This window comes from Struthio camelus, chromosome 12 (assembly GCF_040807025.1).
Source record: "Struthio camelus isolate bStrCam1 chromosome 12, bStrCam1.hap1, whole genome shotgun sequence".
Classification (NCBI taxonomy): Eukaryota; Metazoa; Chordata; class Aves; order Struthioniformes; family Struthionidae; genus Struthio; species Struthio camelus.
In genome coordinates, this window is record NC_090953.1 from 20,645,260 (window position 1) to 20,670,770 (window position 25,511).

The 25,511-nt window shown below is 43.4% G+C and overlaps 1 protein-coding gene and 2 long non-coding RNA genes across 4 annotated transcripts in view; 2 read left to right on the plus strand and 1 right to left on the minus strand.

The window, feature by feature from the left end:
* Positions 1-6,945: 6,945 nt before the first annotated feature.
* Positions 6,946-25,511, minus strand: part of LOC104148343 (C2 calcium-dependent domain-containing protein 4C) — a 36,651-nt gene continuing 18,085 nt past the window's right edge. The window contains exons 1-2 of one of the 2 annotated variants that reach the window (XM_009681509.2): positions 8,665-8,836; positions 6,946-8,384 (exon numbers count right to left, since the gene is read on the minus strand). In XM_009681509.2, coding sequence (XP_009679804.1) covers positions 7,028-8,332 — 1,305 coding nt within the window. In that variant the 5' untranslated portion in view covers positions 8,333-8,384; positions 8,665-8,836 and the 3' untranslated portion in view covers positions 6,946-7,027. Of the gene's footprint in view, positions 8,385-8,664; positions 8,837-25,511 lie in introns of those variants that run through there. The other variant, XM_068958797.1, reaches the window with a different exon arrangement.
* LOC138068931 (uncharacterized) lies at positions 8,910-11,111 on the plus strand. Its single transcript, XR_011143789.1, has 3 exons — positions 8,910-8,951; positions 10,147-10,327; positions 11,030-11,111. It is a non-coding gene; the product is annotated as an uncharacterized lncRNA (long non-coding RNA).
* LOC138068920 (uncharacterized) lies at positions 12,272-16,568 on the plus strand. Its single transcript, XR_011143782.1, has 3 exons — positions 12,272-12,327; positions 14,171-14,225; positions 16,456-16,568. It is a non-coding gene; the product is annotated as an uncharacterized lncRNA (long non-coding RNA).

Consider the following 25,511-nt stretch of genomic DNA (forward strand, 5'->3'; position numbering starts at 1 on the left):
ATCCTGTCCTGGTCTCTGGAAAGGATGAATTCAAAGCCTGTTTGGCTGAGGCAGGGAATACCAGGTACGGAGCTGAGCTCACCAAGTGTGGAGCACATCTCCGGAAAGCCTCAGCTAAGATTGGAGACAACTGGTCTTACTCATTAAAAGATATCTGTGGAGGCTTGACCCATCCTCCCTCCCCTCTGCATCTCCTCTGCCCCCCTGCTCCAAGCCTGCATATCTCAACTACTGGCTTGGATCAACTTTAACACTTCAGGCAAGCTCAGTAGCAGGGTGAGAGTCAGCACTGACCAGCTACTCTTTCATCATCAGTGACATTGCTTTTGCCAATACTCAGCACAAGCCATTTGCCTTTAGCAAGCTATAATACAGAGCTCGTCCATGCGGCCCCAGTGCAAGGCTGAGCTGCAGGCCTTGCTCAGAGACCTGCTCCCACTGCCAGGTGGCTGCCAGCACTGAACCTGCCTTCAGTCACCAGGTTTGGTCACACAGGTGGAGTGCAGGTGTGAGCAGCGCCCAGCTCCCCCCGGTAGTGGAGCTACCCTGTGCAGCTGCACCCTGTGCTGAGCAAAGCCGAGGGCTCAGCTCTGCCACCATCACTAGCTGCCAGAGAGGCCAAGCTGATGTGTGCTGGCAACCAGGGTATCTTCTCAAATGACAGGTACATAAATTATATGATCTGGTGAAATCAAAGCAGAGGAACCTCAGAAAGAAACTTAGACTGATCTCTAGCATTTCAAGATAGTGTCTCTTATTGTTTTTACTGGGATGATAAATTCGGGTTTATTGCTCCCTGGAAATGGCTAATAGGACAGGAAGGTTTGACAAAAAACAGAGCAAGGGTTACAGTGAAATGGTTTCAGCTTCTGCAGCTGTGCATTTTGATAAGGGGATGGGAGAAACAATCATGAACTACCCCATCTCCTCCTTTCCCTCCCCGTATGATAAAACAGGCACCTTTAATATGAGCAGCTTAACCCAGTGCTCCTCTCAGTGCATTTTTCACCTCTTATTTTGAGCCAAGGAAGAGCTGTTTCTTACAGGGAACTGAGGAACACTGTGAGACAAAACCATATGAAACCCACAGCACTTAGGGATATGCAAGCAGCATAAAACTAAACTGGTATGACCTCCTGTACTTCTCATCAGCAGTTTAAATTGACAAGCTGTTACTTTTACTTCTCCATTTGTTGCTCCTCAACTAAGCAATGTGATGAAAACCCAGAAGCTGCGGCTGGCCCTCTCCTATATCTGGCCCTATTACTAAAAAGCACCTCTCAGGTTTTTCAGCCAACCTTCTCTAACCTTCTTCTCTTCCAAATGCTTCCTGCTTTTGCACTAAAGAGCCGGAGAAATACATGAAGGAAAGTCATTAGGCTTTAACACAAAAGCGAGCTGAAAAAATCTTGCTCACCGTTTTCCTGCCCAGTACTTGTGATGCTTGACAAGGCCATGTTCCTGCCGTGCCACTCAAGATAGCTAATTTTGCAGCATTATAACATTTATGGCAAGAGAAAGAAAAGTGATAACAGGGAGAATAGCAAACCATAAGCCTGAGCTGCCTGGCCGCCTGTAGCTGTATCCAGGCAGGAGGGCTGCCATTGCTTCATTCCTGCCTGCTGGGCCCTTCCTCTCCTCTCCGGGGCCCTGCTCAGTTCCTGAGACTCCATCCCAATTCCTTGATACCACAAGCAATTTATGCTGTATCCTTTACGCATCTGACAGAAGCAAGGGGACATAGACTTGGTTTAAAGAATGCTAAAAGAATTCTTTCCCCTGTAAGGATCCCCATAACACATAGGGCCTGTGGCATCAAACTCACGACTTGCCTCGTGTTGCCCATGGACAGAGACATGAATGCACAAACCACAGCCTGCTGGGAACAGCAGGGCCCTATCCCCTGCCTCGCAGGCACACACTGCTGTGCCAGCACGCACCAGCCTGAGGCAATGCCTCAGGCCCCCACAGCACTGACTGCTGGATCACCTACATTGCACATCAGTCACCTTGCCACCCCCTAGCTTAGCTCACAGACACTCTGCAGCATTAAATGTCTGTTTACCTCAACGGGGAGGACAGATTGTTCAGCTTAATTTTAGTCTTTTCTTCTAAGAAAGTTTTAATCATTTTATTAATATTTCTAGAGCACATTTCAGTGACAACAGGCATCATTTCTAAGTCTACATTGAAATGCTAGCCTACTGAAACTGGCAGATGAATCTTAGGTATAAAATTTTTTTTTGTTTAGCATATGTAGTAATGGAAAACAAATAACATCTAATTATTCCATTTATTTTGTGAATGTAAGGCTACTGTTTGTTTTAATCACACATCCTGCTGCAAAAAGCCATCAATAGATGTGACTTATTACCTCACCTACCTTCCCCAAATATTATTCTTCACTATTCAGCCACCTGTGCAAGTCAGACCATCTCGAACATGGATGCAGGACAGCGAGGCAGATCTGAAGCCTGCTGCAGTCACTGGGGCACGCAGGGATGGCACAACAAGCCTGGGTCTGCAGCACACTGGCCCATGCACTGGTTCACTTGGTCATTCCTATTTAAAAGGATTTTTCCTAGACAACTTCCCTAGCTTGTTGGCAGTAGTCTGGCAATCCAAAGATAGGCTTTTCACAGATTTGTACGTTTGTCTTGTCCTTTCCCCAGTTTTCTGAGGAAAATAAGTTACCTGTAGCAGTTAACAGGAAGACTAAACACCATGAGAGTTTTTTTCCCCTTAGACCTCACCATGCATTCAGTTTTTCACTGCATTCACTACAGCCAAGTAGAAAAGCCAAACCACAAGAACAGAAGCAACAGCTTATTTAAGCAGCCCTGTTGCAGGAGGCATTTGGAGACTGCATAAATGCCATTTCCAGCAGTGTCTTTCCTGAGCCAGTGTGAAAAACAAGAGTATCTTAGAACAAATGCTGCAATAACTGGCATTTGATACTGCAGTCACTGTACTGCCTAATCCCTGTTCCACACATCTGTCCCTCAGGTTTTATAGGTCATAGATATCTGCTTCCTCAACTTCGCCTGAAAAGGAGCAGCTATAGGAGCAGCTTTTTACACTACTGTCCTTCAACACATTGCACTGCAAACTATATTTGAGCATAACCTGTACAGGTTTGTTTCTGAACCTGGATTTCATAATCAGGAAAAGGGCATCAAAAGTTCTCAGAAAGAAAGACCTTGTTTTGTAGTAACATTTGTCCACAACCATTTGAAGAGACACGCTTAAAATAACTTGCTTCCAAAAGACCAGGACAAGTGGTACGTGCAACGCAGCTAAAGCAAATGTTATTTGCTTTGCAAAACAAGAGTCCAGGATCTTGGCAGAAAGAACTTCTTTTCTTAAATGAAGAAAACTCAAGACATGTCAGTTTTTTTGAACATAAAATTAACAGGTGATCCTCTGACCAATGAGTACCACTGAACACATCTGAGCTACCCAAAAAATAAGAGTTTTGCCTGAGAGTCATTTATGCTCCCATATTTTCATGGCATTTCAAAAGATCAAGAGAATTCTGAGCAGGATATTTCTTAATCCTGAGGAGTTGCTTGCTTACGTCAGAATGTGGATTTTCTTCTTGCTGTTGACTCTCTTACAGGTATTGAAGCATCATGAGTTTTCCCAGGTTGAAGTAGCCAGTTGCTTTCTTGTTTGCTCTTGCAGGTGTTTTACACAGTAGCCCCAAGAAGACTGACGCTACTGGAAGAGAGCTGCAGCACAGGCAGGCACTGTAGATGTTTACTGCTTACAGCCTGGCTGACCTTTGGGGGCCCTGCACCCATTGGTATTCAGGCAAACTGAACTGTTTGAGTTTTATTATGGCTTTGCACTGCTAATAAGAACACCTTGATAGGCAACACCCCATCCCTCAGAAGCTCAGAAGGGATCAAATACTTTGAAACAAAGAAGAGACACAATACAATTTAAAAATAATTATTTTTCTTCTAACACAAACATTACAGTCATACTTTCCGCAGCCTGACTGATATAGCTGGATAAGTACTTAGTTCAGACAGTACTGAGCATGATAAAAGAGTCCATATTAGAGAAGAACATTACCAAATAAAAAACTGAAGTTGCACTATTTACCAGAAAACCGCAGGCAAAGTTCAGTTGTACCTCCCAAGCTTAAACTCTATACCCGAATTAGGTCTGCACATCTGCTGCTCTCAGCTGAAGAAGCACATAACTTCCTGGCAAACAGACTGTATGATCAAACTTACATAAGGAGACTTTCTCAGCATTAAAAGTTATTCTTTAAAGAGTGTTGGAAGCAGCTCAATTCACAACAAGCCAAAGGCAAGGCCTTTCCCTTCTTAAATACCTGATTCAATGAGCCCAGCTGAAAACTTACTTTTCCTATTACCGGAAGGAAGGAAGGACTTTCTCCAGGGACGTCACTCCTTCCCTTCCTGATGAAGGATGAGATCTTACAAAGCTTTACAGCTGCATTTCTTTCATACCATTGACTAAGCTATGCTTGTCAGCCTGGAGAAGAGAAGGCTCAGGGGGGATCTTATCAATGTGCATACTTGGGGAACGCACCCCAAAATACCTGGTGGGAGGATGTAAAAAAGACAGGGACAGGCTCTTCTCTGGGTTATACAGCAAAAGGACAAGAGTGAATGGGCACAACCTGAAATAGAGGAAATTCCACTTAAGAAAACAAAAAAGAAGAAAAGCAGGTTGCAGAGTCTCCATCCTTGGAGATACTCAAAAATCCAAGTGCCTGCTCCAGCTGACCCTGCTCTGAGCTAGGGAGCTTGGACTCAGCAGTCTCCAAAGGTGCCTTCCAGCCTCAGCCCTTCTGTCAGTCTGGGATTTGATGGCGTGGTGCCAGCACAACGCAGCGCACACACACCCTCTCTGGTATGGCTACAGGTGATTCTCTGAAGTTGGTGACTGTCCTCTTCTGTGTTCTCTCAGCCTCTTCCCCCATGTGGGAATATCTAGAAAAGGACAGAGATTCCCAAAAACGTGTGCGTGGACAAGTGATGAGCTCAAAGAGGGAGCCTCTGCTTTCCTTCAGGAGATTCTATGCAATGGGACAGAGGCCGGAAGAAAAGGCTCCTTTGTAAGCCAGCCTGGCATGCAGTAAACATCAAAAAGGCTTCATTTTTGCAGCATTATTGATTCTTCCTTCAAGTCATGCTTTCTAATTTCACTTCTCCCCACTTCCTTTATATTTTCCCTTGTAGTCAGTTTGCCCACATTCAAGGATACAAGTGTCAGTGCATCACCTCCAGCTGTGCGAGCATGTATCAGTACATTTAATTCTTTCCTTTGGCACAAAGGGCTTATTATTCCATTTGATTTTAATCAGCTTCTGGGAATATACCCAGCAGTCCTCCTGTGAAAGCTGTGCTTTGTACTAGAATCCTATTTTTAGAAGCATCTCACATGAGTTGGATCAAAGACTAGCAGTGGGCATTTCTGAGCACTCGTGGTCGCAGTAACATCCTTCAGGCTTTTTCTGCTATCCCAAAGAAAGTAAATCATTACTGGGGCAATTAAACATGAAACAATCAAATGATTCTTTGGAAAAGCAGTGCCAGAAGCTCCCATTAATAGCATCATGGCTTGCAGGCAGTTATCCCCTTACCAGAACAAGACGGGGGGGGAGGATCTGCCAGAAATATTCTTGAAAGAGCTTTTAGGTAGTAGATCTGGCACAAGCAGGGCCCTGTTTCTACAGCCTCACAGCAAACACAGAAGGAAGCCTTCCTTTCCTGTGCCCGATGCCTGCGTGGACGGCTCCCCCGTTAAGGCTTATCTGCCTTTTACTTAATGGAGCCTGCAGTTTTATCAAGGAAGGCAGCAACAGGTCTGGACTTTCACAGCAGAGCTCCTGCCTCCTCCCAGTTTTACAGTTGCAGTTTGTGCAAGTTTATCTCATTTCACATAGCCCCCAGCCCACATCAACAGAAGGGAAAGGGGAACGTGACCTCAAGAAGGCAGGGGCTCTGCACCTTTGGGTGTTAAGTAGTTTCTCATCATGTTACAGTGAGTGCCTCAGTCAATGCTGATGTTTACTGGTACAGAACAGAGAAAGATTATCCTAATTTTACTGCAATGCCTTGAACAAGGTTCAGGGGAAGTCATTAGCAGAAGCAGGAATTCAGCTTCCCAGCATGTCCTTCACCCTTGCGGCATTGTTATTCCATCCCATCTGCTTCAGATCAGCAAAGGCTGCAATAACTGAACTGCTCAGGTCTATAGCTCCAGGGTACCTTACCAACCAAAACACGATTACCTGCACCTTCATCCTGGCAGCTCTGAAATCAGCCATAAAAAGGAAAGGGTAAATGAACACGTGAACTGCACTACAGAAATCACCCTCTCCATTGTGACCCCAGGCAGGAGCCACCTGACTGTTTAGCATTGACAGTATTGGCCTGCGCTCAATGGCTTTTAGCTGCTGCTTGAGAGAATCTAACCTTGTTATCCTCAAACCAGGAAAATTTCTAGCACCTGTTTTAGGGCTGGTTCCCAAACAAACCGCACCGTACTCTCCCCCTCCCCAACCGTGGACTACATTAAAAACATTCCTTGCTGTAAGTAAGTGCTGTCAAAACACCAGTCTGCTTAGCTGATATAGTATCTGGGAGCCATAACAGAGCTCAGCACCCACAGCGTGCACGTGCTACCTACGTGCTTAGGGATGAGAAGGAGAGAAAACAACCTCCCCACCCCCTCAAAGCCATAAGCAAGAACAGCTTTGACTTGATTCTTGTGTAGTCATTTATCCTAGAGACAAACCAGCCCCTCTGCCCTCCAGTCACATTCTGCAGGAAGATCTGCTCCATGATCAAGGGTATTTGAATTTAGCACCAGACCCCTTACGCGGTTTTAAGTCTTAAGCAAAAAAAAAGGCACCCCTAACAGCATAAGAGTATTACCAAACAAAACAGTGCTTTAAAGAATACTTTAAGAAGAACAAATCAAAACTTTTATTTAATAGAAAACTTTCAGAACACAAAAAGAGTCTTTCAGCTTGTTTGAAGCATTACAGGGACAATATACTCATTACAGACAATTCTCGTTCTCCTAAGGTGTAATCCCTTTTCATGTTGCACCCTTTATTCATTGCTTTCATCCTCACAGAGAGGCTGTATAGCTCTTCTTCTGCAATGCCATCAAAAAAGAAGTCCTCATTAAAGATGGGATTTCTGCTTCTCTTTATAACAGTACTTCTCTGCTTCTGTTTTTTCCCTGGCACCAGGGAGAAGGTGATACAGCAGTTTATGTTTTTGGGCTCTACAGAGTCATCGTATAAACCCTCAGCACTGATCAGGCGGATGCGCAGCCTTTCGTTTTCTGAGCAGTATTCCGCTGACAGTCTCAACATACCTCCCCGGTCCATTAACACCATGCTTTCTCCCACTAGTCTCTCTCGGCTGTGGGTAAGGTCCAGGGAGAAGATGGGAGAACAGGACGTGCTAAAGCTTCGCGTGGCAAGAAGCCCCTCCGAAGCCCGCCTGATGGCACTGGGGCTGTTATCAGTGGAACTGCTCTCCTCTGTAGACAGGGAATTGTTCCTGACCATGCTGGATTTGTTCCTGGCTTTCAGTGCTCGGCACAGCAATCCCTCCTGACTCTGTGTTTTGATCAGAGAGCAGGATCTGGGAGGAGATCTATTGAGAAGCGGAGAGCTGAAAGGAGATGAGTCGCTGGAGGAGGCAGTATCGCTGTCGCAGGTGCCTTGCCTGTGCAGGGACAGGTGTTTGGGAGGTAACCTCACAGAAGTAAAGCTTATAGCAACAGGATTAGACATATTGCCTTTGCCACTGAATGTGTTAGCTCTGGATCGGGGCAACATCAGGCTGGGCAGAGCACCACACGTGTCACCATGGAAGATGGACTCCTTTCTCCTGGTGTGGGGACTCTCCAGCAAAGTGCAGAAGCCATAGGAAGTAGGGGCTCGGGGAAAGTGAGGCAGGGAGAGCGCCGCTTGGGACTGTGGGTCTGAATTGGTGCTTTCCTCCTCTGGGGCTGGGATCTCTTCAGCACTTTCCACCTGGATAAGATGTGGCAGAGAAGGGCTCAGGCTGCAGTCAGAGGAATCGAGATCTGCATCCTCCAGATTGTGGTCCTGGCAGGAGCCAGGGCCCTTAATAGCAACAGAACTGTTCAGTCTGGGAGGAATGCAGAATTTGGGTATTCTGTCCGGGGTTAGCACATTGGGAAAAGCAGCAGCCCTCAGCTGGGCTTTTTCTGGTGGGTTTTGGCCAGGTGACAGTCCTAGGAAGGAGGGGCTGGAGAGGTTTCCATTTTCATGTGACCCTCGGATCTTTTCCAAGAACCACATCATTGTAGCTGGAGAGGAGGGTGTCAAAGGGGAAGAGCTGGAAGTACAAATCAACCTGCAAACACACAGATGCAAGAGCACGTGAACATCCTTCTCAGACATGCTGCAGCAAAGCAAGGCATTGAGGACGCTGTTAAAGGCAGGACTGACACGAACCCAATGCGTAGGTTCAGAACAGCCTCTGCCCAGCACGCTACCTCTACTGAAGCCTAACGGATTTTGCACAAGGACAAAATTAAGTCACTAAAGAGATTAAAGGGTATCTAGTAACTACCAGTGGAAAATGGCTGTCTCCGATAAACCCCACCATATTTTCCCTTGAGCAAAGGACCTACCTTGATCAAGTGCAAGCCACTTGTTCCGTCAGCAGCCCGGGATTGCTTGATTGCTGCCGGCCGGGCACCCTAGGCGGCTCCGGACGGGCACTTCACGCTCAGTGGCCGCACGGACCCTTTTCTAGCGGCGCCGGGCACCTCCCACCCGCGCGGCCGCGCCCCCGGCGGGGCCGCCGCCGGGCTGGGCGCGCAGCGGAGCGGGGCGGGGCGGGCTGCCCCGCTAGCACCCTTCCCCTGCCGGCCACCGCGCACCGAGCTCCTCTAACGCCGCTGCGGGAAGCGAAGCCGTACGTGCAGCAAGGGGCGGGCGGAGAGGACTGCAAAACGAGCCCGTTGCGGGAAAGCGATTGGACGCCGCGCTTTTTTATTTGCGCCCTACGCCCCCGCGGAGCGGCAGCTGTCCCGTCCGCCCGCGCCCCTCCGCCCCTGCCCTCGGCCACCGCTCTTGCCGCTGAACCCCTGCGGCCAGAGCCCCTCATTCTTCCCCCGCTTCCACTTTCTATGTGATTAACAGCTACTTAGCAGTCATCCTAAAGTGTTTCAAGATTAACTAACCCAACCAGAACAAAGGCAGGATTGTCCCTGCACTTCTTTTCCTTTAGAGGTCTTGGCAGGCTTCCTGCATTAGAGCAGTAGGAAGTGTGGACTGCCATTTTTCACGGTCATTTGGAAAGAACTTTGCTGCTTTTCTGTGTCCGGTTGCACGTTCCCTCTCCACTCTTTATCCACACACAACATGAGACAGCCAAACCCTGACCCAGCGCCCTATCACTGACACTGGCCAATAGCAGAAATGTGAATGCAGATGCAAGACAAACCAAAAAAATGCGTTGGCAAGTCACCTTGGAAAGGAGTATCTCAGAAGCACCGGCGTGCGTGCCCCTTAGCAGACGCTGCCCTGAGCCAGGTGGGATCGACGAACTTCCCTGCAACGGTTCCGCAACGCAGCAGAACATCAATGGGACTCTACAAACTCTATAACTTAGTGTGCAAGCTGCCAATAGAAACCTTAATTACCAAGCCAGGAAGGCCTGCCAAAGAGGTTAGCTAGATCCTCAGTTGAAGCTGTATGCCTATACTAGACAAATAGGGTTTTTTTTTTTTCTCCCTGAAGAGCCACAGTTCATGTTTATGAAGTGCCTGGAATAGACTGGATGTGCTCAGAGAAAACAAATCAAGAGGGTTACATGGGCAGGGAACATTTTGAACCTGCTGAAAGACTTAGCTAGGAACACACGTGGTCTGAGTCTGAGCCTTCCTCACTGCTGCTCGTTTTACAGCAGTTTAGCTTCACTTTCATAATATTCCTCTAGGGGTTTTATATGAGAGAGAAAAAAAATTATTTCCGCCCTCCATGCTTTGTGAAGAGGTTCAGAACACCCTAAATGTCCTAATAACGTTTCAGTTATTAGTGCTTTGTAGTTTACTTAAGCAGACTCGCTTGCTATGCATGTGGTTCAAGTCACCTCCAATCTAATTTAGAGCTTTGGGAGAGAGACAGAGCTCTCCACAACTGACAAGACACTTCAGCAGCATGGCAAGAGAAGCTCTTTGAGACACTGGGATGCTCCCTTTGGGAAGCAGAGCTATATGGCACACTGTTACGGGCAATGCAGTACTCTCCATCATGTATTATATGTACCATGCAGTTTCAACAGAGTAGGTGAGTGTCGTTCCAATATACATTCCTTTGCTTTCAATGCCAAAGAAAGATTTGAACCTAAAAATGGAGAAAAATGAGGGAATAAGAGCTGTTCAGTATGAACCTTATTATGTCTAGTAACAGCTCTCTGAAGTTGTTCAGCTATAACAATCATGGCAATTAGCCTCAAGTATGCTAAGTCTGTAAGTAGCATCAGGCAGTAATACAGCAAAGCAGAGTACTAATACCACTCTGTTTTAGGTGCCTAATTTGTGTCTAGTCTCTTCAGGCTTCCTCCGTAACCAGTGAAAAGAGGGTTTTCCAGAGCTCCTGCTTTCAGTCACCTCTTGCTCCCTTTGGTGACAGAGGGCAGGTGCCTAACACAGGGGGGTCTGAATCCCCCCTTCCCCTGCTTAATAATGCCTGCATTTTATAACCACTTAACAGACTGCTGATGTGTTCAGAGTTCAGCAACGCTTAAGTGCTTGTGCATCCCCCATGGAAATAGGCACTCGAATGTATGATTAGCTGTTTAGCTTCCTGTGTTAAAAACAGTTTCTCTTTTCCTTGATTAGCTTCAGAGCATAATTAAAAGACACTGCCAACAAGGCTTCCTGTTGCTATAAAAAATGTTTCTGCAATAAACGGCTTCTAAACCGGAAGGTATATAATTTGCAATAAGGCTTTATCACAGCTCTTTGTTTCTCCTGCACCAAACAACAGGTGAAACCCTGGATCCGGTAAGGGGCTGGAGGAGCTGTGACAGAAGGAAATCTCCCAGCTGTGTAACACGGGACGAAGCCTGGATTTTTCTTGCACGCGTTGCACCGCTGTCACTTTCCTGCAGCGCTGACTCGGCTCGGCAGAGCGCCCCCGCGCTGCGCGGGAAGCCGGCCCGGCCCCGCCGCGCCGCGCCGCCGGGCGCCCCCCGCCGGCCGCGCCTTCTCCCCGGGCAGCCCGTGCCTCCTTCAGCTCAACGACTATACAGCAGCCACGGCATCTTCCACATCTAGCAGCGTTACTACAGCCTAGGTATTACCAGGTACCCCTTTTGGACTGCCGGTGTTAAAATAAGATTAGCTCCGTTCTTTCAAAAATGATTCGGCTGATTTGTGCTCTTCTCTGGACCTGCCAGATGCCTAGACAGGAGAGCTGTCCATTCCTGGGTAACTGGGCGTGTTTAAGGTTTTGGTTCAGCATTTAGTTTACAACCGATTGCATTCTCCTGCAAACAATGCCTACGTCCCAGCTCTTTAGAGAAAAATACCAGTGATAGTAGTTCCACAAGCTTCTTAACACAGAAATGGTTATACTGGTGTGTGTGCAAACACAGACACACACCCCCACGCACCCACAGCTTACTCCTGTCAAGAAAGGAGACTGTCTGAGACATCATTAATCCTGTACAACTGCATTCTAACTAAGGCCTGTCCAATGCAACTACTTTGGTAAAAGACAGCTCTTCCAGGCCTTCATCGATGGCACTGACTGGTGCAGGGGCCTGAAAGCGTGAGAGGGAACCTTCCACCCTGAGGTCAGTGGTTTAGACTGGCAGGGACAGAAGGTCACTGGGGCCCACAGGCTCTGGGCGATGCGCACCGAGGGAGGAGCCCTCCTCGCGCCATGCCTTCAGCACGGGCAGTCCAGCCACGGGTCCAAGGACCCATCCCTGGAGAAGCCTCGTGCGAGATCCCGTGGAAATGCTAGCTCAGTCATTGCTCAGCCTTTGTCCTTCCTCTGCATAAACAAAGTATGTCCAGCTAAGATGAGTGAGGAGATAAAACAGAAAAAAAACTTGGGTCTGCTGTGAATGGGGGTGTGCAAACAGGCATGGCTGAGATAGCACAACACAGTTTGGCATTCTTAAAACAACATAAATGGTTTATACTACCCAATGGTATTATATACAAAATTTCTATGGACTGTTATGAGGATAAATAACCCTGCTACGTTTTATTTTCCAAAAGACGACAACAGTAATTGAAGGCTTTTTCAAGGAACCACAGCTTGAACGGACAGAGGTATTTACATTTTTTTCTTTAAGAGATGGATGTTGTTAGCAAATATTTAGAGCACATGGCTTCACTCCTGTCATTTTGACATAGTCCTAAGATATATATTTTTTAAAACTTTTATTAATTTTACTAACCATTTCCAGCCCAAATCAATTTGCATAGCTTGTATTGTAATACAAAGGCACAGAGGTTCAGCAAATTTGATCTAAAAACTTCATCTTTCTTCTGTTATCTCATATAGTAGCTCATATTTTACCTCATCCATAATTTCCTCATAAGGCAAATTTCCTTGTAAGTTTAGTAGAAGTATTCATGCTCTTTTGAATGAATGAATGAATGAAAGAACAGATGATTGACTGCTGCTTGGCAGTAAGAGCACAGGACTGGCAGGGCCCTTCAGACACACTGAGTTTTTCTGCAAAGTATCCCAAGTGCCTTGTGCCTCAGTAGATTTTTACAATTCATACTACTGAGGCACAGAAATGCCTTTCTTTATAGCATATTATGAGGTCCTTTGATGAGAAGCTGACATTTGCCATGCAAAATTCAAGAAGGTTAGGCCATAATTCCACTACCAAGGTGAGCAAAAAAAATCTGCTCTGACTCTGAAGTATGGGACTGTATAGGTATCTATCCAGTTAGCTTTAAATGACTTTCCATGTTTACCGTGGAAATATACCCATTCCAGGTGGTATCTACTTCATGTTTATTTCCAAGCTGAAAACATATTTTCAGTATTTTGTATATTTGATGTTAAATTTCTTCTCCCTGCACACTTTCCAGGCGTTAAGATCCCATAACATAAAAATCAGCTTCCAGCGTAAAACCTACTTCATATGGGGCATTGTGTCCAAGGACACCAACATCTGGATGCTATTTATGGAAAAGCCAATCTGGCATTTTAATGGGTTTAAAAAAATTTTGTCCTCTGCAACAATTAATATTTAGCGCTCAAGAACAGATGAGCTGCTCTAGCCTGTTCTCTCTGTGACCCATTTTAACATGAAGGGAGAGTCTTTCACTAACAATTCCCATGCTCAGCTATGTAAATGAACCCTCAAAGCAGGCATGAATATATATAAAACAGAGAAAAAAGAAAACAGATCAGATGGAAAGGGGAATTAAGTCTATCTTGCACTTTCCAGGTCCAAGCAACCTACCAGTAATGACTAATGTATTTTCTAAAATTGCTTGTGTCCTTTAAAGCTTAAATGGCAACATATGAGAAACATTTCATTCTGTTCTCCCAATCACAAGGTAAAAGTTTGTTATTTGCTGGTAAGTAAGACAGATTTCTGATTAGCCTAATTCCTACTTTCCTACCCATTCAGATTCTTTGATTACATTGCTGCTAGTGCAGGAGAGTATTTAATACTGATCTGATGTTAAACGATAAAGAAAAGTCAACCCTAAAACATGCCTACTACAGTTATCAACAGTTATGATTCTGAAAATCTATCTGAAACATTTGGCCTAGATTTTTTTCTACTTGTGAAGCACAGAAAACAATACACTATTTTACTATAGAAATTAGTTTCTACAACCATTACTAACAGCATAAAGCAAGTTCTACTGTAAAAGAGCTTGTCACAAAGAAAGGCAAATCACTGGTTTTGATTGCACTGACCAAATATCTGAAAGAAACTTAGCCAGATGAGAAAATTAACAACATTTGTAAGTTTTGATTTAAATGATATATCACCAATTAAATCATCTACAGCCAATAAAGCCTGGAAAGCAGAGTAATTTTTGAGGGTAAATAGGTTTTTCAGTATTTCCAGTACATCTACAGATGTAGTCTGATAGACAAAAAGACACACAAATTCTGAATACGCATATTCTCTTCTAGGAGCCAGTGGTATACCTATTACAACACTCGGGGGAATTAAGTCAGCTGAATCCAGGTAAAACACAAAGAAAGAGATGGTTTTTGTGTTACAGAGAGCACACACACAATAGAAGGTATTATAAATATATAGCAACTTTATGGATTTTAGGAACATATCAAAAATTAATGCCAACTATTAAATCAACTGGAACGACATACTTATGCAATATAGCAGTTATTGGTCTCGTCTTCTGTCCAGTGAAAGTAAGAAATTATACATCCTGGGAAAAGCAGTATGAGATGCTCCTGATGAAAACTGGAAACATCTAATATCCTAGTAAAACTCTTGTAAACTGGAAACTCTGCCTGGTTTCACCAATATTGCAGAGAAAAAACTTTAAAATTTGTTTCTAGAATATAATGCTACAGCTACTAACTTGGGATCTACAGAATTACCTTGATTCAAATTAATACATGTTGTTCAGGTCTCTGATTAGTAACTATTTATAATATTTTGTTGTTTTCATTACAATATTTAAATTTGGATAAGATTTTTATAGGATTTCCTCTGCTCACTGCTCAACTGTAGTTATAATGTTGTGGCTGACGTGGTACTGTTAAGCAGCAGCACAATGGACTAGAGAACTAATGTTACATACAAAGATCACTTAGGACATTAATGGGAAAACAGATGCGTCTTTCCCAGTAGTGCCATACAAAGCACCCAGTATTGCCAATAATTTTGTCAGGTAGACTTGTAAGACAACATGGATGTGGAAAAATATTTTAAAGGCTATCATGATAATGAAAATATATCACACAACAGGCATTTCATTATCCACACTTCTCACAGTTGTGGTGAAATGTGATCCCCTGCCTAATTAATCTGATTACCAGGAAAAGCAAGCTTCTGCGTGCAGATGACCAGGAAATAATTCAATAGTAGAGCAGAGATTTCCCAGCACCATCAGAGGTCTTAATAGGCACCCAGTCAGCCAGAGAAGTTCGGGTAACCTGATGAAAATATTCATCAGGTCCTAAAAATGCTACAACTGGCTTAAGAAAGGAAGAAAATAGAAGAAGGAAAGTATTTAATTGGAAGTAGCATGACGGGCAGACTGACTCTGCCTGCTCTGCTTGTTTTTAGAAAAAAGGGGGATTTTGAGCTGTCGTCCACTGCCGGACCTTGGAAGTAAGAGGAGCATGCGACTTCCTCGTGCCTGGCAAACAGCTGCCCCATTGGTGACGTGCAATGAGGAAATCTTAAGCCTCAAAAGGGGACAAGACTGTGAGTCTCAAAAGGAGATTGTTAGTGCCCCTGTGTCTGTGAGGGCACTGTTCTGAAGAGTGATGGGAGACCGAGTCTGATGTTTCCCCAGTTAATTATTGTCATCAGTATGCTTAAGGTACACCTGACTGGAAATAGATTTTCACTTTTTTCCCTATGGAAAAACAGACCCAGTCCAACAGCCCAGTCATAAGTCACAACTAAGTTTTAACCAGGCACAACTACAAGGACTAGAAACTGAATTTTCTCTAAACAAAAGATTTACATTCCATCGATTACTCCGTAAGTGCCCTTAATCTACATTCTTGAAGCCAAGATCACTATAGCACAGCTGTGTGGTTGGCCGCACAGTCAGACTGTCAGACCCAGGAATGCCAAAGCCACTGATTAATGGCCAGCAGAAGGCGGCAATGTGTTGTCAGGAGAGACAGATGGAACATTCTGGGCTGTGTTAATGCAGTTTCCTGTAGCGTAGTTTAACATCAGTAGTTGGAATTACTGAGCACAGATAAGTCACGCTGAGTTGCAGTGGTTTAGGATGGAGTGGCTTACCTTAAGAAGCAACACTAAAAGCAATATGAATTCAACAGGCAGATGCTTAAATCTCTTCCGACTGTAGGATCTGGATTGGCATGGCAGCCATTCCTCACTGAGCTTTTCATCTGTCCTCACAACAAGAGTGTTTCCCATTCCCGAAAGACAACATAGCAAAATCTATGCATTGACACTCTCAAGTCATTTCATAGGGCAAAAACCTTCCTCTGTTATGTTTCCTGAATCAATTAATGTAAAATACATGCCTCATAACAGATTTTTCTCTGCTCAAAGTTTTTCAAGAATTTACAAGCAGTTTTACAGCCTTAGAAAATATTCTTGGAGTAAGGTGTTGTCTTTCCTCAATTTTAGGCTAAAAATGTGCTGCATGTTTCTTGTCACCTAATGAGTCAACTTAAAAAAGGACCGGTTAAACTATTGCTGCTACTATCTAAATGAAACACTTTTCTATCCTGTCTTGTAGGGTTCAAGGTACTGCTGATTTTACAAAGAATCTTCACAGCTTCTCCAACCTTTTAAGTGGCCTTCTGGTGTATTCTGTCAAAGCACAACTGCAGAACTGGAGAAGAAAAGGGAAAAGATGATGATTCGCCCTCAAGCAAATATAATTGTAAAAAGAATTTTAAAAAGCTTTCCTTACAGGATAAGTACATCTCATCTTGAAAACAGAAAAAAGCCTAATGACTTCTCCCCAAATCTGAACAGGTAGGAGTATACGTTGTAGCAAGACAGAAGTAATACAAACGCAAGGGACAGCTGTGTAAAGTCTCTTGTTAGTAGATGTTTCCCAGAGGCTTGACCATGGCCAAAATCTCCAAAATTGCCATGGTTTCCCAGGAACTTGCAGCTTTGTATTGCAGCCACTGGGTTTCTTCCAAGAACTCTACAGTATGGTGAAACCAGACCCAGAGCTACCAGATGAATATGTCCCAGTCACTTCTGTTGTAGAAGATTATGACTTTTTATTTTGGCAGACTGCTTGGGGTTTCTAGCAACAAAATCAACCAGGCTAAGACAGACACAAACACTCCATGATTGCCAGCCATAGAGTCCTGGTATGGATGGGAGAGCTCATCCTGTAGGCCATCCCATTTAGGATGTTGTAGAATCAAACAGCTGCAAGGTGATCAGCAAATGTGATGAAAGAGCTTTCCTTTCGGAAACATGGATTCCTTGCCTTTCACCAATTTCAGTTTTGGGTTGCTTGTTCTCTCAATACATATATCTAGCCTGATTTCAGAGAGGGCTTCTCTCTCCCCTAGGCCAGGTAAATGCCTGACTGAAACGATGATTTCCTGACTGAAAGTCCACCCAGCTGATCAGCTCTTTTCAGAGGCATGTACTGTGTACAGCAGTAATGACTACTCATGGTTCATCTCATGGCTTTGTAGCATTACCATGCTGTGGCTTGTAGCAGGATATACCACAGCTAATGAAATTTGAGAGTTACAGCTGATATTTTTCTCAAGATAAAAATAAAATAAAAAAATCAGGCAGTGCAACTTCATCTGCAAAGAATTGTTCATTTCAGATTCCGTGCTTAGAAACGGAAGCATGCACCATCCAAGCACATTATGCAACTATCTCCAATCTGGTAGCCTTGACAGAAGAACATTTTCTGCACTTTGGTGTTGAGCTTTATTTAATCTTATTTCATGGTAATTCTCATATATCCTAAATGAGGAATTTATTGCATATATTGACACCTGCTAGGGGAATAACACTTATACATATTCACAAAAGCTCTTCCCTGTACCCTCTAAGTACATTTACTCTAAGTAAATTTAAATATGAAAGAATAAGAATAAACATGAGGTTTCTTTGCAAATAAAAATGAGGCTTTGTAAAGCAAATAAGCTTCCACAAAACTTAAATTTAGTAAGGGTCACTTCTATCAAGAGAGGGCAAGTGAGAGTGAGTGAGAGCATGCATGTGGGGAGTTAGTTCCCTACTACACAGCCCTGGCAGTGTGCTTGTCTATAGCAGAGACGAATTTATGCCACTGATAAAATATGTTGACATCCATCTAAGAAAACATCTACTGAAAATGTCAAATTTCAGAAAGGCTATGGATTTATGTGCTAATTTATGGTAATTGTATACATTGTTTTATTCTTCCAAAAAAAGACTGTACAGAGTCATCAAGTAAATAATTAACTTCTTTGACTACTATCTAAACCAGGCATTATAATGTTACTAGTCATTCTTTAGGAGATAAGATGCTAGGATTTGTCCGCTTTTGTCTTCTTCACTAAAGACACAAGGCTAAAACTGGTAGATACCATACCCAGTAGACCATGATTTGCACAAACAGCTATATTGAGAGTATCCTCTGACTGTGCCATACCACACTGTGATAGTCACGCAGAAACCTGTAAGAGGATGATTTTTGATATGGGGGCATTGAAATATGCACTGCAAAACACCTAGTGGCAGGTTTCATTAAATGAGTAGCCTCTGAGTAACCTTTATTTCCTTGCAGTCCTCCCGCAAAGAGCACAGATCAGAAACAACCTTACACTGGAAAGAGAGGAAAAATTATTTCTCCAGTGTACCTGAAACACTGGTTTTTGGGGCTTCCTGGCTGGATGCGGCACATCCCGCAAGTATTGCACGTATGAAGCTTAACCACGCTAAATGACATTGCTGTGGTGAAGCAACCTACCTGCTGGTACAAACAAAAAAGCTCATGGGAATGAATGAGGCAGCAAGCCAAGGACATTTTGAAAAGGAACAACTTACCTTGTCAAAACATTCTAGGTCTTGATTCAGTGTGTTTAATACTAAGAACAGGTCAGCTGACAGACACCACTTTCCTGTTTTTGACAGGCCATAAGCTATAAAGACTGCTGGTGTCACCAAATGGGGGGAGTTTCTAGGTTCAGCCATGAAAGTATCAAATGCAGTTGTCTGCAGGGCACTTCTGACCTAACTGTGATGAACTGCAGGAGCCCATGAATGCAGCTGAAAAGAGTCATGGTGTGGATGTCCTCCAGGGGTTCCTTGCCCTCACCTCAGCCTGGTCACATCCCTAGACCAGACATTATAACTGGAAGTATCCAACAGCCACAGCTCCAACTTCATGTGAGGAATTCTGTGTGGGAGTTGGCAGATAGAGGGTTCTTGTGGTGCACATACAGGGGGTGCACAGATCCCATAAGGACAACTACCTTCAGGGGCACATGTATTTGAGTCTGGTAGCGTGAAAGTCATTTTTGCTGAAGAATACTGATAGCATCTATATTATGCATGCTTTGATTCTGCTGCAAAAGTACTTCTCAAGGACAAAGAACAAGTTAAAGATATGCTATTTAAGACCTGAGAAGAATGTCTTTGAAGGAATAAGAGATTTTACAAGGCAGAGCTGACTTCCTCTTCTCCAGATTGTGGTGAATCTCTAGTTGTTTACATCCAGCTTTAACCTAGACATACGTGACTTAAGATTTGACTTGGAGATATATTCCTGCTTTGCAGCAAGATAAGCAGACAGCCAGCCCAAGCAGCTTCACCTAGACCTTGCAGATAGAACATATAAAAAAATCTCACTAATTACAAAAGAATATTCTGAGTAGTAAAATTTAGTTGAACATTTCTTCTGTATTAAAAAGGTGGCACATTAATGGGATTGGCCTCAATATCTTGATAGGTAGGAAATGTAATCAGGAGAGTTATATCTTCAAATGGAATTCATTTCAGAGTGGCATTGCTAATCAGCAGCATCTAGTTAAGAAACAGACGTTGCTTTTGGTGCACTGCAAAATTTTGCTTCAAAAAACATTTGAAAAGAGCCAGCTACTCCTAGCTCTTGCATTTGGTGCTAGCAAGTTTTTTGTTGTGGTTTTCAATCAATTTCCTATACCCAGACCTGACTGGCCGCCCCCAGGGGGAGAATGCCTAGTGCAAGATGCTGAGGGTTGAAAAATAATTGAATGAGTTTATTCCTCAATTTCTTCCCAAACTGATGGGCACCCAATGCAACAAGGAATGCGACTATTTCCCCAGACTTGTGGCATTAGACCCTCCAAATCTCGACTACATTCTTTAACTCCATACTTCTCGCAGCAGCCTGTTTGTCTTCAGAATACCCTTAATCCTAGAGAAGGAGCAGAAAGGTAGTACTTCCTTGCTATAGAGTGCCTGATGAAAAGTCCTTTCTGCTTCAAGATCTGTGTTACCGCAGATCTTTTGGTTTTCCTTTCATGCAGGGGCTACAGAATAAACATTGCTTATGGCAAAGGTGCAAAAAGAGTATATAAATACACATTTTAATAAGCTGCAATCTGTCAGAAGATGAGAAAATAGCCCATGCAATAGTCCTTCCAACCTAACATGACAAATAAGTATGTTGCAAGCTTCTAAATTGCATTTTACTCTCCAATATGCCTGTGTGACTCCACAGGCTTCAACATGAGCGTAGAAAAACTGACTGCCTTAAACCTTTCATCTAATTTGTGGCCTCAGCCTTTAAAGCTGCTGTGTGCCACAGCTTGAAGTTTGGGACCCACAGAAGTTTAAGTTGCCTAATATTTTTCAATTTTGTAGGTGACCAGAGCGCTACCCTTCTTTGTCCATAAGTACTCCCCTTGATAAATGCTTTAGTTCCTGCCTCTCCATGCGAGCAGTCAGTGAGCCAGATAGAGCCTGGCCCCATATGTTAATTGCTGAAAACAGTTTGTAAAAAGGAAAACAACATGGATGTAATAGTCCTGCTTTTGGCAATGTTTTAGCATTCTACCAGGTCAATTTTTTTTCTTAGCATTTTTGCATCTCTTAGCAAGGCTTCTGCCTCTGAATGAATTAAGCATTTTTACCTTAAGAAAGCTGGAAAATTGGCAACTGCTTCCCAGAACAATACCTTGTTCAGTCAAGTTCTTTAAAAATTGAATTTTTACAGGTTTTTTATTTACACTTCAGTTTTCACCAACAGATTCCTTGCTTTCTTGGAGACTGCCCATAACCATACCCCCAAATAAGACCTTCCTCATCCTTAGAATCTGTCCTCAGCATTTCCATATACAGGGCAGGAGAGTTTCCTAAGTTTTATATAGGAAAGGCTCAGTTTCAGCTCAGCAACTGAGCTGTAGTTTTCTGTCCGCTAAGTTGCTGGGTTTCAGTAAAAGTATTTTCTGAAAAGAAAAAATGTCCCACATATTTACTTTCAATTCAAAAAGCCAGGACCTGCCATGGCACTAACCCTGTAAAGCTTCATACAGATCATCTGTGATTATCTCCCTTATACCAGAGTTCCTTATGCTCACAGAATATTTGGAGAACAAAAGTCATTTTGAGTATCAGTGATGGAAAAGAAAATCCATTACTGAAACTGAAACAAGTAAGAAGAATCTGATTCAAAGCGCCCATGAAGTCCACGTGAAGAGATTAGACTTCAAAGGACTTTGGGAGAAAGCCCAAGATCTTACAGAGGTGCTGCTGTTGGTCTTGGGGAGCAGAGAGGAAGGACGGATGAAAGAAAACAGACCACGGTGGTTTTGTTATCAGGAGGAAACTGAATGTCAAAAATTTCATTTAAAAGAAAATTAGAAGCAAAGTCACAAGATGTTATAATCATGCCCCGGATAGAGAAGCAGTTTTGGAGGATTTGAGCAGGGAGAGGGGTTCCCTCAGAGTTAAATACCTGCCATTAATGGTTTACAACCACTGAAGTGTAGCAAACTCAGTTAAAAGTGCTTGGAGAACAGCCCTAGCACAGCAGTGAGCAGGAAGACTGTGAGAAAGGCAAAGATTTTCTTTAAGAAAAATCCTTCTAAGTCAGGGAATCCATAGGCATGAGAAAACAAACAGCTTAACAACTGCTCCCAAACACAAAGAGTTTAAACATATGGCCAGATATTACTATATAAAGAAAAACAATTTGCAGTTTATATTCTTATTGCTGTCACACACACATTCCCACTGGGAAAAGTAGAAATGGGCTCACGTGACCATAACAGATTCTCTGGCACTTTGTAAAAAATGTTCTATGGTGAGGAGCTTCCAGTAAGCAGCGAGGAAGAAATCAAATCCTTCGTTTAGCTGTCTCATCCCTTTTTTTCCCTTCAGCAAGCTTTACATTTGAATCCAGTCCTGAGCCTCCTCTCCGTGCCAGCAGCCTCCCCCGCTGGAACGCCGCAAAGTGGAACACATGGCACTTGTGTGCTGGGAACCATTTCCACCCCAAACACTTAAGACAAAGCAGGCAGCAATTTGCTTACCATGCATGTTACCCTTGAGGCCTCACACTACCCGAAAGCATGGCGGAACCAAATACTTCAGCTGTTGGGAGACATTTCTTGCTCCCCATGCATGTGAAGTAAAAGATGCTTTCTTCTGTCTCCTAGAACTTAGAAATATCTTTTTCTACTTTTTCCTCTCTCAACTAAAATAATCAGTGCAATGAAAGCTCTGGCAAATGCTTCTCCCAGTACAAGTTTTGTAAGGAGCTGCATGAAGAGGGTCATTGACCAGAAGGAAGACATATCAGGGAATACCTTTTCTAGGCCATAGATGAGAAGCACAGCTCTTCCTTTGCTATCAGCAGCACCTTTCTCAGAGCCAAATGTGAAACCAGCCAGCTGATCCAGCAAGTTTTATATTTTCCTCCCACCTGACTGAGTGATAAAAGAAACTTCCTGGGCTGCAGCTTTGTTCTATCCCTCATCTATTTGTACGCAGAGGCTCACTACTGGGTATGCGTGTATAAATACAGGGAGGGCAGGAGCCAGCTCCTCCCTAGAGTCTCTGGGGTTGAAAACACCTAGAAGCTGCTGTTTCACTTCCACAGAGAAAATCCCATCTCTGGCCTCCAGGACAGTAATTGCTTTTCACTTCTGCACCAGAGCAGTATGTCTGCCTCACCAGCACTCCTCAGACAGTACTGCCAAGATCACACAGCCATCGACCTGTTCCTGCTACTTCTAATTAAGCAGAATACATTAGCACAGAAGGCTAGCAAACAGCACAGACACTAATCAGCACAGCACTCTAGCATCTGATATTTCTAATATCAAGTTTCACAGCAGCACCCCCTTCACTCTGTATGTTATTTGCCTCTGTTATTAAGTGTGTTCATCCAAAGCTGGGAAGAACAACTCATCTTAAGTAATTAAAATAGTAAACTCACCGATTTCTTACTCAGCATCGCTTTGCTTTCCTAAAGCATCGAAGTGAGTGTTCCACAGCAAATAAAGCAGCAGTCATACCAGAGGAGCTTCAGCCCCCAAATACTTGACCCACATTGTCCAGTCAGAGATCAGCTGTTTCAGACAGCCTGAAGTCATTAACAGCTGCCCCAATTCACCTGTCAACAATTTGCCCCCCTCCATTTGTCAAATCCTCTTCAAAACAACCCACTTAGGCTTTAAGGATATAATTGAAATCTTTTCTGCTTTCTGAGTTAGACCTGAGTCAAAGCTAGTTGGAAGTTAGAGAGTTGTACTGACTCTGAGAGGCCTGGATCACCTGCAAAATGAAGCATGGGTTTGTAGATGTCTTGTTATCTCTGCTCCTCCATTCCACTGATTTCCGCTCCACCCTTTAAACAGCATTGCAGTGGAAGAAACCTTGCAGAACAGGGAGCTGTTATAACAGTTCTAACACAAATCCCTTCAAGCGTGGTTTCAGTGGTACACAATGCTACTGTGACAACACAGGAGCACATTTCTCCTGACCTGAAAACAGTGGTGAGCGAGGGAAAAGAGCACTCTTGTGCTATTAAACTAAATGCTTTGATTTTAAATATTTTTGAAAAGTATCTTCAGTATGCTGTTCAGTGTAACTCTGAAAAATCATTTCATAAATCAATTTAAATTAGTAGCATTTCATGTCCTCCAGGCAAAGAGATGCTTTACGGTTTATCTACATGGTAAGACACCATTAAAAGAAAGAATTAACTGAGGATTGCTATGAGCGAACAACTGACAAAAGATGAAAGATTGATTTGATCAGCACAGGAAATGCAAACAAATTATACCTTTAGGGGGGTCACTGAAAAGCTCAACAGAAACTGACAGTTTATGTGATTAAAATAAATCTCCATCAAAATCTGGAGACAGAGCAGCTGTGAACAGTTCACTTCTCTCAGTCATGCTAGCTTTGCCCCTGTGTAATCCTGCTGACTTGAGGCTTTCACTGCACAAGTGGGAAGAGATGCACATGCCAAATATACACCATGCTAGTTCTGACCAAACTTTGTAGTGGTGACTGCAGCTCAGAAGTTCCAACTTGAATGTCCCTACCCATCTTGACCATCCTTTTTACCAGAGCACTTGAGCTCCACACAAAAATAAAATGCTTTCGGAAAAGGTTCTCTACCAGTTCCCATAAGAACTGGTAGAGTTCTCTACCAGTTCCCAAGCATACAAGAGCTTGTATGCTCTTGTTAATTTTAATATGTTTCTTTTGAATGAACATCTCTTGAAATCTTTAAGAGGAACAGTAGTGATTTCCTTTTTTCAGAGTCCCCAAAGTAGATTTTGTAAACATCTATCATATTTACTTTTTTTTTTTTAATATACTCATCCTTTTATAGAGCACAATCCCCATACAGCCCTTTTATTTCTCAGTATATACTGATGTTAGTTTATAAATCCACTTATAGTTCTTTTTACTCCCATTTCAATGAAATTGAAATAACTTAAAAATACTGGCCAAAAAAGCTAATCTATTAGACTTAAAACATTTCATCTCATAAAACATTATTAAAAAGTTTGGTACATAATACTACCTCATTCCAATTTGATTCATTTTCCTCATCTCTTATCTTTTCTCCAAATGTAGGTTACACTTTATTCTAGACTTCCATTTTCTTCCTTTCCTCGAAGTCAAGTCCCTGTCAGATTTCTGTCATCATCGAATCCAGCTTGTTGTAATGTATCAAATTCATTTTCTAAACCCCACTCTTAAAGGTCTTGCAAATATCTGAAGCAGAACAGCCAAGTCAAGATTAGGCTTTGGTTGTGTATGACTGATCTAGAGATCCCTCTCCTTTTACCAGCAACTCTGCTGCCGATATAAGAGTTTCTTTCTGAAGCTCAGACTTTCTATATACAGAAAACCAGCAGATTATGCCATTTTTGGACAAGGAATGCAGGGCTGGAACAGGCCTCCCAGGTCTCTGGACATGATCCCTCACTCATGCACACATTGCATTATACAACTCCCAATAAATCTTATCACACTGCATCATAAAAAGAAGTCAGGTTGCAGCCTTCCTCTCAGAGGAAAGCTTCTCCAGATCCTGATTGCTGCCATCATCCTTCCAGGCTGAATTTTATTCATGACTAGTCCAGACTCATTTGTTTGTATGCCAACATCTTCCTGAACCTTACACAATTTTTCCCTCCTTCACTGCTACGAGCATTCACCCTCTGTTGCACTATAGAGAGCAGTTTTTTTCTGCCTTTCTACAGATGCTCTTTCAGTCTCCTCTTGTAGGAGACTGGCCCTATCCTTACCTGGGAACCCTACATTGGGCACTCCATTTCATTGGTATTCTTGGCAGCTATAGCCAATTTTTCTAGG